An 11,469-nucleotide genomic window follows, 5' to 3' on the forward strand; every position below is an offset into this window, starting at 1 on the left:
ATTATAGCAGTTGTGTATTTTCGTGTGACCAGATATCTTCCAATTTACTGCAGCTGCTTCACAGGATGGTGGTTGACATTTGAGTTGCCCAAAAAAGAAACCTTTTTCTATTATTTTTCAAATCCAGATTTGTGGCCATTACACTGCAGTAGATGGTACAGTATTTATAGAGCTGATGCTGGGGAAGTTCAAAGAAGATGGGGAAAAAGAAACATAGATAATAGATGTTATTCAAATGTATATGCTTGTGTAAACCTCTTTTTAATGTCAGATCAACTTCAGGTACACTTCTGCAAATTGGTGCATCTGTTAATGTAGCTAGTGGTGATACATAAAGGAGAAGATGATGGGAAATTCAACATATATGAAAGAAAGTTTCATGCAGGTAACAAATATTGCCCCAGTCCAACACTCACAGCACCGTTTCTGTTCAGTCTGTTATTCAGCCTTCTTTTTTGTCTTTCCTTTCCTGACACAACACCTGTTCAAACACAAACTGCAGGTCTTGATGAAGATGAATATGATGAGTAGAACTATAGTGAGGAAGAAGCCCAGGACATCCAGGCTGAGATACTGGTACCAGGTGAGTTCATGGGCCTGGACCCTCAAGTGCTTGGCTCCTTTGTTTCTCAGTGTGAACTCGATCCAGAATACTGCCTCTTCCAGAGCACTGATGGGTCTGTCGTGGTGGATGCTGGACAGCCGCATAGCATTTTCTTTGTACCTGTGAATGTGGATATAGGTTTTTGAAAAAAGAAAAAAAATCAGCTTCAATCATTTACTGTACATAAAAAAATAAAATTGCCCATATGACAAATAACAGATTAGTAAAATCCTATTTTGAAGCCTTGACTTGAGCATGACTAACTGAGAATCTGAGGTTACTGCACATTCATAGGGTAATGACGCAAAGTAGCCATGTCCTAAAGTGTTGACATCTGTTTTATTTTAAATGTGACCATAATTTAGGAACGCTTTGTGTTGAAAGAGCTATAGGCTTGTATATCCTCTTGTATGGATTTCTGCAGAGGCAGACTTCACTTTTCAGACTCTGAACCTACATTCATCCTTTCTTTGAATGCTTTTTTTGTTTTACAGTCTATGCTTTCAGTGCTTAATCCAAAGTGCAGATAGTTCAGAGAACTCACGATTTGTCATTGATGACTGTGTTGATTGCGTCTCTAAGCGCTTCCGTTGTTATGAAGTTCAAATTGAGAATAACTGCAGCTCCTTTAGCCTTCATATGGACCATGTTGTCTGGCTGGTCACCGAACATTGGGATGCCCACCATGGGAACTCCGTGGTAGATGGCTTCGTAAATCCCATTTGTGCCTCCATGAGTGATGAAAGCTCTAGTTTTAGGGTGACCTAACACATGCCAAATAACCATGTGACATTGAAAGTTAGTTTTTTACATTTGGACAACAGGAGCATTTTAATAATCCGGAACAGGGGATTTTAGCACTGTAGTACTCTATAGTGCAACAGAAGAAGAGAGAGAGAGAGAGAGGAGAGAGAGAGAGAGAGAGAGAGAGAGAGAGAGAATCACAACCTAATCAACATAGCAGGTTTGCACAAGAAGTAATAAGTTATCAGGATAGTATGTCAGAAAATTCTCAGTCTTTAAATTGTTTCCTTGTGTTATAAAAAGTGCTCACAGCTTCCAAAAACACATTTAATGTTGTGAAATGAGCCTCAAGTGGCTTTAAGAATTAAAATTAAGTAAAGGTTTTGAGAAAAAAAATAATTTGGTTGGCAGTGGTACTGTTAAATTTGCAATCTTTCCAGCATCTCATTTCACTAGTACAATTTCTGCCCACCCAAGCCCATATCCATGAGTACCAACTTTACTTACCCAGGAGGTCATTCTGAGGGATCCAGTCATATATTCGAGTGTTGGCACCCAAAGTTGCTGGTTTTTCTCCCCTGTATCTCCACAGCACCTGTAAATGGTGAAACATTTCTAAGCTTACACTGTGTTGTTGGTGTACTGTGGTGTTTTTGTTGGTGTATCACAGTGTATCAAGTTGGTGACAAAGAATTTGCACACTCTGAATTTAAAAAAACAAAACAAACTTAAGTTGGCATGTTCCCATAAGGGAGGGGAACTTGAAACGTCCAATCTGTAATGTCATTAATTAATGCAGTTATCTGAAACATGAAAAACTACTCCATACTTTACACAAATTGATTACAGCTAGCACAAAGATTATCCTCTGACCTTTTGTGGGATCTGAGCGAGGCCTGAGGCTATCATGTTTGCCTTCTCCTTGGTGACGTTGTTGATCATGGATCCTAAAGTGAAGATCACAATGCCATCATCTCCAGAACTCTGCACAAATTCCTCCAGATCCTGTAACAAGTCGAATATTATCCCACCAACAGCCAACTGTTTTTGCATTTTTGTTCAAAATTTTGATGGCTTCACTGCTCCTGGCAGGAATATTCTGTGATGTAATGATTAATCAGATGGTAATAGTTGAGTGTCCTTACCTCTGGTAAAGGTTTAGCAGGTCTGCAGTGGATCCCACCAACATATTTGAAGTTGGGGAGGAAAGGACGAGGGAATTCAAAATCCCAGTAGGTTCGAATTAACCAGATGTCTGCTTTACTCATCAACTCACAGGCACTGGTGGGAGTTCCTGTTGCAATGCATAAGTAATGGACATCAATGTATCACCAATATTTCATTGAAGACATATTTTCTTAATCAGATCTGATGAAATATAAAACACTGTATTTATAGTATTAGCAGATTTCAATTTTTTTTTTTATCAGTGCTTAGTGCCTATTTGCTCACCTTTGACATCAGAGTAATATCTGTCTACTTTTCCAAAAATGTGACTCATTGCAATGTCTTGGAGAGCATAGAAGAGAAAGTTCCACACTCTCTCTGAGAAGTCCATCTTATCTGTGAGTTTGCTCATGGCACCGGGAACAAAGGATGGTGGAGCAGGCATCTGACCACAATGCCTCTCCCAGTTATAAGCTAAGGAGAAGCGCAAGGAGAAAACGAGCGGGATCCCCAAAATATCTGCTACCAAGTCACTGCCACGATAGATTGGATCAGCGAAGAGAAGGTCGTAATTTCCCTCTTTCAACTTCTTCATGACGACTTCTGATTTCACCACACCGTCCAAATACTGGATAGAAAACTGCATTTGAGTCTTGATTATTTCACTGAATCTGATGTAGATCTCCCAGTAGTTCATATAATCAATTTCATACATGGAGAATCGAAGGAATTCTTCTAAAAAATCTTGCAGGGCATCTTTTGAGAAAGATACGTTGAAGGGCTCGTAGTGAAAGCGGGATGGCTCATTGGTGTTCATGTATAATGACGAGCTCGGGACCAGTACAGTCACCTGGTGTCCCCTGTCAACCAGCGTCTCCAGAACAGGCTTCATGTTTATCCAGTGGCTGCCATCAGTGTACCACACCAAAATGTTCCCTCCGTTTGCACTCCATGTCGCACAAAGTACCAGCAGGATGCAGGCAGAGAGACGCAGATCCATGGTGTCTGAATGTCAGCAGGAAAACCAGCTGTGGTCTGATCCTTTTTTAAAAGTATATAAGAAAAGATGATTATTAAGTAAATAAATCTGAACCTTGACTCACTTCCTTTTTATGAACCATGTCTTATTTCACCATGCGTTAAAACATAATAACCGTAAATTTGACAGTGCTGGAAAAAATAAAACAAATAAATAGGAGAAATACACTAGGAAATGATAAAAGTTTTCAGAGCACCAGTTTGTGGTTGTTAGTATAGTAGAGGTAGAGTGAATTGGAAATTTCAGTAGAAATTTCAGTTATATAGGCTTATACATAACTCCCACACCTTATGTGGAACTTGAGTTAGTAATATGATTACTCATACTTCTGATCGCTTCCCTTTTTAAAAAAGCCTCCTGCGTCACATAAAGTCTCTGCACGGCCTTCTTCACTACTTACTGCTACATCTACGATGTAAATCTGGATTATGGAAGCTAGAGTTTAATATCTGCCCTAGGAAAATGTTGCATCGGTGCATCCCTAGCTTAAAACTAGTGGTTAGTTCCAGCATCTCTGCAAGTTTGTGTGTTCTTTGTCTTTGTTTAGTGACTCCAAATTAACCCCATCATTGCCTGTGACCTGTCCAGGTTACATCCTGCCTCTCTCCAAACGTCAGTTGGGGGACGGTCCAGGTTACCAACACAACAAGTAGTTAAGAAAATAGGTAAAGTTTTAGCTCTCCAAGAACTAACTCAGATCCTTATATTATTATGTTTGAGTTTCAACTTTGGTTTTTGACCAAATACTTTCTGATCTGACAATATTCACTTGTGCCTCCAGTCCATATTTGGATAAGAGGCACGTGTGCATGTCAACATGATACACTACGACAATGAATTTTATACCATTAGCACTTAGCTGAAAGTACTACAGTGTATAACTACACGTCTCCCAACATTTTAAAGACTCGTAGTAGAAAGATATCCAGGAGCAGAAAGAGGCAGCTGATTTCAGAAACCTGCTGAGGCCAGAAGGGTCGCAAGAGTTGTCAGCCACGCCTTCAGGAATCGTTGTTGTTCTTGGGAAATGTCACCGCTGACTGTTTGGGCGTGTAAATCTTAACTCTGGGTACTTTGTCCCCCTCATTAACATTGTAGATTCCTTTTGACGCTGGATTCAGGAGCGTCTGGAAAAACAATAAGCATTTGAATATTGGATTCAATGCCCTGCTGAGGCAGTCACTGGCCATTCAGTGTGCGAGTGTGTACTGTTTTCAACCTTAGACCTCCCCTGGTGGTGCAGTGGATGTGTGAGAGTGAGTGATCAATGAGTGATTAACCAGCAGAATCACTGAGCCCCTAACTGTGCTTTTGCCTTCATATTTAATTTTCTCTGGAACTCAACAATCTACCATTTCCTGTTTGCATTCCTACTGCTTCCACTTCTTCCTTCCTTGCTCTGTCTTCCCACCACAGGGTAAGGGGTTACAGCGCAATGCTTTTTGAAGTAGACATTTGCATAATCAGATTAGGATGTGTGATTGTCAGTGGGCTCCCCCATCACAGGGTGCTCCAGAGTAGAGAGGGTGCTGTCCAGCCCAACAATGGAAGACTCCCCTCCTCTCACTATCCAACCAGCCCTGCACCTGCATCCCACCCAGCCACCCACCCGTGCTGCAGGTCGGCAGCTTCGCAATTCTATGCTTGGACTCGGAAGGGTAAGAGAGAGAGCGAGAGGAAGGTGCAGGGGGAGGAGGAGGGGTTCGAGTGCGTGATGGGAGTGGGAGGGCAGGGGTTGAGCTGAGATATTTAAACATGCAGAGTGTGAATTGGCTTTAAGGGGATAAAGAGCTCAGGGCCTATCGGTTGGCACCCAACTCCAGAAATTCTTTTTCATGGGCGCCTCAGCCGAGAGAGCGAGGGGCTGCCTGCACTGATCTGGCCCATTGTGATAACGGATTCAGACAGTGTGCTTGACGCTGATAAGGAAATGTGCTCTCAGTAGACGATTGCCCACATACTTGGGAGAGAATAGTCAATCAGGCAAATATACTTGGTGGAGGGAATGAGAAGCGTACAGATTTGTTATTATTTCTCAGTGCATGGTTTCATAATCCTTGTGGAAAGTTGAGGTCAGAGTTATGCTCACACTGCTTAGGCGTTTTCTGTAAATAAGGTGGTTCAACAAAATGCTTTTTCACAGCCTTACAGCCTGTACGGAAAAGGCTTCACACGCCTTCCTCCAGTGTCAGATGACTGAATTATGAAACATCATGATGAATTTCACCAAAAAGTTCAGCCCACTGAGGAGTCCCCTGTTATTTTAATCTTTTTTGCATTTTACCAGAAAGTTTCTCAATTTCCTGTTAAATTGCTCAAGCAGTAAACACTTCCTAAATTCATGTTATAGGTGAGCCATAATGTTTGATTGAAATATTTGTCATTCTGCCTCTACCATAGAATTCATTTAGTATTACTGCAGCATCACAAAGAGTCACCTGTCACTTCCCACAGGCCTGCAGTCACTGTGTCCAGCTGCCCTCTGCTCCGTTTACACACCATTAGCCGGAGTTTAACAGCCGGGGTGAAAGCGCCTAAAACCGACTCAGTGTTTACTCTGCAGCTCAGTTAGTTGCTGCCTCTTGCCTGAAAACGGGGCCCATTTTCTGTAGTCACAATAGGCGATTAGACATGTAAATGTCTGACCTCAGTTTAACCGGCTGCCAAACAAGAAGACTGTTGATATTGTAGCTAGAGGTGAAAGAAATAATCCATTAATAGGTTTGCTGACTAAAAATTGATCTGCAGCTATTCTGATAATTAAAAAAAGGCCTAATTATTAATTGGCAGCAGTAAAAATAAGGGCTGCTAAATACCTTATGAAGCAACAGAGTGATGCTATCCTTTAAAAAAATAAGAGAGAGCGAGCAAGAGCGGAATTTGCACTCTGGTCATCTCGACAGTGGTTGACTCCAGAGCGACCTCTGACCTCAGGGGTTGCAAGTTAAGCGGTCACATAGAGCACTCATCCCTCAGGCCTCTGGTCAGTAGACAGAGAGCAGAGGTCAGTTTTGTGTCCACACGGTCATCACGGGCGCTGCTGAAAGCAAATGTCTCTGGGCTTACTGAGCAAGAACAAAGAGCAGCAGATTTGCTCTTAATTTCCCATCAGCTGTGTTTCTGACATAGCGTGAAACAACTTAACTATTCCACTCCACATGTCACTATTTACTGTGCATTGTATGAGTTTGTTCCATTCACAGCAACTCTGAAAAGGCAACTTACATTGTAAAAAACTATATATCTATCTATATGAAATTATATATAGTATATTTATTGGTTATTGTTAACTATAGGTTATTTTTTGGGTTTTTTGAGTGTTTGGGTGTTTATTTTTTATGTTTATTTATTTATTTATTTTTTACCTCAACCCACAAATTGACCTTTTTGTAGGAGTGTCCACTTTCCTGCTTCCTCTACCAGTTTAGAATAGTGATTACCAAGCAGGGTTACAAATATCCCAGAGATTACTTAATATTAGCATGAATAAAACAAAAAAGGAAACAAAATGTAAAAACAAAAATTACTGATAGCTAAAAGAAGTGCATAAATCATTTAAACACGGAGGGTGGATGGGTGAAACAACTAGCTTTGAAAATAAAACTGTTAGATAAAAAAAAAAAACAAAAGTTTGAAATGGCAAAGTAAATTAGTTAAAAGATGTAGTTTATTATCTAAAAGTATGCAATTAAATTTTTGGTTAGCTGCATTGATACACACCTGGGGAAAGATGGGCAGAAGTGTGGATAATCTTTGTAACTCCTCTGAGCAGTTCATTTGTTGCATTATCTGAATAAACTTAAATTTCAGTGGTCACACAGACGACGCTACAATTTAAAAACTACTTTTCAACCAGGATTGTTGTTTTTACTGAACCATCCTGAAAGATTAGATTTCATATCAGCACCTGGAGTAAATGTCAGACTGAAACTATCGTCCAGATCCCCTTTTCTATAATAGGTTAAAATAATAAAATGTATCTATGTCTATGTGATTCAGTATTTGCTTACTCGGGGCTTTGAAACACTTTAGTGAAACAATTACTCATACTTTACAATTCAGAAGGTAACAAATCATTTATTAAATAAATAGTTCAAATAAATAACATACCTTATATTCACAAACAAACCAAAATAACTTACAAAAGAGGTATCAGAAGATCATCGGCACACTCTTAACAGGAGACAATCAACTTATTATTATTATTATCATCATCTTTGGCTATATGACATGCGTATTGTACAAAAAATGACCAAGTGAAAACACAGTGAAGAGATTTGTGTACAATTACTGAAAGAAGATTGTCAGTTTTGCCAAAATCCAACCTGACTAGTAACAAATACTGACGCTGTTGTGTGAAAGAGATGAGAAAAGGGGGGGAAGGCTTTCTTAGGATTGATTTTTGTAAAGTGGTATAACCTTGATAATTGAAAAGAAAGGTCACATGTAGTCTTCTTTCGGAGGACGGGGGTAGCATGTCGACTAGTGGGGAAAAAGTGCCCTTGGTTATTTTGAGATTATTTGCAGTCTTGGCTGAACCATTATCTATTCAAATTCCTTATTCAATCTTTTGCTCGGAATGAGAAATTCCTTAATCCCTTCCATTTTTCCTCGTTGGCAAAACACCCCGATACTGCAAAACTAAATTAGTTCAAGGCGGGCCGGCAACAAGGAATATTAACATAAAGACACGAGAGGAATAGTACATCCAGGTTTTTACACACCCATGCAGAACACAAATCAATTTCACCTGCAAATTATATTTCATAACTTCAACACAGAGACGGTGCTCACTTTTCAGCCACGTTTGACTATCACACACTCTGCCCTGAAGGCAGACACACAACAGTCTTTACAGAGGACCAGATCAGAGCAGAAACCCCGGGGAAGAAAGAAAGGGTCCAAAAGTTCACTCCAGAGTTGCTTCTGTTAGATGAGCTGTGGCTCTACCAGGCCTCAGAGCTGTCACAGCTGGATCCGGGCGACGGAGCCTCCGTGTCACTGGTCAGGGCCCAGGGGTGAGGAGGGGAGTGCAGCTGCTCCATGTTGCCTCTGAGAAAGGTGAGCAGGGCGGTGGGGGAGTGGCCGGCCGGCTGGCCGCTCTGGCTCTCCAGCAGCTGGACTAGGAAGTTGATGTAGCGCATGGCCAGGCGCAGGATCTCGTTCTTGCTCAGCTTCTTCTCCGGAGGATGGGTGGGGATGAGCTTGCGGAGCTCGGCAAAGGCAGTGTTGACGTTGTGCTGGCGCCAACGCTCCCTCGTGTTGGTGAACACCTTTCTGGTCATGGTGCTGAGCTCAGCTGCAACAAGTGACACAATGTTAGGCCACTTAATACAAGATATGAGAGTAATTTGTGTTTATTTTGAGTTTTTGATTCCAAACTCAATGCAAAACAGAAAAAAGCTTTAAAATAAATAAAGAAATCATCAGCGCTGGGGAGTGATAGGAGGAAGGTGGAGGCACCAGGAGCATGGTGAAATTTGCAAACTGTTTTAAACCCCCCAAAAGCATTTATCATAATTGATTCATTTGCTACCTATTTCTGCAATACGCAGCCTTTGTGTTTTTCTTCATATTTAAAGGCATATTCAAGAGGTTTTTTTGGCTGGCACAAGTGACACATCAAGTTCTTCTGCAGTGTTTACCATTTGCAAGTGATGAAGCCTTTAAATCATTAACAGATGGTATTTTAAGCTACATTAGAATCTATTTATTAAACTTCTTTTGCACTTAATATTTTGATAACAAATATCTGCAGCTATCAACTATAAATTACAGCACATTAAACATCTACTATGCTACTATAATTGGAAATATTGCCTCGGAGGAGGGAAAATCCTAGAGAATGAAGTAAATGTCTCACCTGTACCTGTGTGTGGGAAATGTGCAGAAATCTCAGAGGCAGAGGTTCCTTTGTCATTGACGTGTCCTGGAGACCAGTGTGAAGGTCCACTTAGACGCGTCTCCTCATGCTCACTGAGCTCCAAGTGAGGAGAGGGGAGAGCCACAGAGAAGGAGGGAGGGATGAGAGTGCCGAGTGCTCGCATCCCACATTTTTATAGCAGCGCAAGCTCCATTGTCTGACATGTGCTGTCGTGGAACCGCTGCGTGCATTGTGTGAGGTTGGTGTGATTGTTAAAACACGTAACTCCTCCTTTTTCTGTCACTTGGAACAAGTGTGTGTGTGTTTATGATGCTGCTGTGTTTAAATGATTTGTCTTTTTTGTGGGGGCCTTTCTGCCGCTTTTATGATTTAACAGCTCTTTAAATGACTATTTGTGCTGCTTTTATGATTCATTGCTCATTTAATCCTTGAAGGTTAGCGCTAAAGGTGACAAATAAATTCCTATTGAAGTGAAACTGAGACGTTCATCTCTCTGATCCTTCTCTTACTGCTGTGGACACTTATTCCTTTCTGCTTCTCTGACATTAGGCATGGACAACCCACTGTCCCCTCCACCGAGGAAAAGACCTTGATATCAGTGGCTGCTCTGCTTTGAATCCGGCCTGATTGGGCCACAAAAGGTAAAAATACCATATCCAGATTGACAGTCGGACAATATGGGTTTTGTTATGACTACGGTAATCTTGTTGAGCCATTCCAAGGGGCCACACATAAATTAGAGCGGAAACACGGAGAGCACAGCGTCTAACTCACCTCTCTGCAGCCACTCCTCACTCCCCCATCTCACCCCCTTCCTCTGCCTCCCACTTTCAACCTTCGTTCAGACAGAAAAACACATCTAGTTTAACCAATTGTCACTGTTCTTTTTACACCCTTCAAGTGTTGTTTCAAAGACGCAGCCTTCCATAAAAGTCTCTGTGTGGAGTAGGAATTTACATAATCCGATTAGGGGCCGGGATTAGCCCCGGGCCTGGAGAACAGGCCCGATGGGGGCCGTTTTCTGAATCGGGCATTCATGAGACCCCGCTGCACGTCCAAGAGGCTGCACCTGCAGGCCAGGCGCCGCTGCTCGCTGCCTCCGTCCAGCCTCCACTCCAGGTCTGCAGACTCACTTCTCTGTGTGGTGGTTTGATGGCGGAGTGTACCTGCTGTAAATCATCATCATCTGGGAGCAGAATGAGGGCAAACTCGTAAAATAAATTCAACTGAATGAAGCAGCATCTTGTGTTTTTTCAGGGGGTTCTGCAGAGAAAATCTAAGCCAGAAGTCACTGCAGAATTCATATAAAAACAAATGTTGTAAATGGTAAATGACCTGTATTTGTATAGCGTCTCACTACTCCCTAAGGACCCCAAACACTGGATCTTTTTTTAGGAGTAGACCAAATTGCATTACTTCTTCCTACACTGTTACAACACTGCCAAAGTTCGGAGAAATTACAGTAAATTAAGTCTGAGCTGTTTGGATACTTAACATTTTTAACTACATGTATACTAGTATATATAACGTAATACGTCCTGCTGATGCCGTCGTTCAAACAGCTGACAAAAACCACATAATCAGGCGTTTTATTTTTGGAGTTTGTCCCTTGCAAGTTGATGCACTGTTCCTTTTAATTTTACCTGAGCACCATCTCATTTCGACAGTTGGTACCATGTGAGGGGTTTTCATCAGAAATGTAAAACAAAGCAAACTTTAAGTAGCCTTGTTGATTGGGGCTTAGTTTTGCTTAGCCTTAAATACATTTTTGTTAATCATCAGGAGGCATATAGTGGTAAACTTTATCATTTTTTATCAACTAAAGCAACCCATTCTACCTGGAAATGTCCATTTTTGTGGGACAACACCCTGAAAACTGAAGGACTGGAACCACATTTTGTACAGATGGACATTCATGTAGCATTTTGGTTATTCTCTACAGCACCATCATTAGTTTAAACAATTTAGATCGTTCAGTATAAGCTAACATTCATACAATGTTATCTTATACAATTATAATTTTAGCACAAC

At 41.2% G+C, this 11,469-nt stretch overlaps 2 protein-coding genes across 3 annotated transcripts; both read right to left on the reverse strand.

Annotated features, from left to right (window-relative positions):
* Nucleotides 1–438: 438 nt before the first annotated feature.
* LOC146657859 (UDP-glucuronosyltransferase 2A2-like) lies at nt 439–3,515 on the reverse strand. The gene is made up of 6 exons (XM_085427047.1): nt 2,801–3,515; nt 2,494–2,642; nt 2,222–2,353; nt 1,856–1,943; nt 1,149–1,368; nt 439–724 (listed from the first exon to the last, which is right to left on the reverse strand). Exons 1-6 carry the CDS (start codon nt 3,513–3,515, stop codon nt 439–441), a joined length of 1,590 nt encoding a protein of 529 aa, XP_085283173.1.
* Nucleotides 3,516–7,651: 4,136 nt separating this feature from the next.
* Nucleotides 7,652–10,387, reverse strand: tal2 (T-cell acute lymphocytic leukemia 2). Of its 2 annotated transcripts, none has more exons than XM_085427048.1 (2): nt 9,418–10,387; nt 7,652–8,853 (listed from the first exon to the last, which is right to left on the reverse strand). In XM_085427048.1, exons 1-2 carry the CDS (start codon nt 9,599–9,601, stop codon nt 8,501–8,503), a joined length of 537 nt encoding a protein of 178 aa, XP_085283174.1. In that variant the 5' UTR covers nt 9,602–10,387; the 3' UTR covers nt 7,652–8,500. The 2 variants fall into 2 exon arrangements, with proteins under 2 accessions (XP_085283174.1, XP_085283175.1); XM_085427049.1 differs by having other exon boundaries at nt 9,424–10,357.
* Between the last annotated feature and the right edge of the window lie 1,082 nt (nt 10,388–11,469).

Source organism: Rhamphochromis longiceps, linkage group LG12 (assembly GCF_057381845.1).
Source record: "Rhamphochromis longiceps isolate RC_006_pf linkage group LG12, R_longiceps_female_GT1.1, whole genome shotgun sequence".
Lineage (NCBI taxonomy): Eukaryota > Metazoa > Chordata > Actinopteri > Cichliformes > Cichlidae > Rhamphochromis > Rhamphochromis longiceps.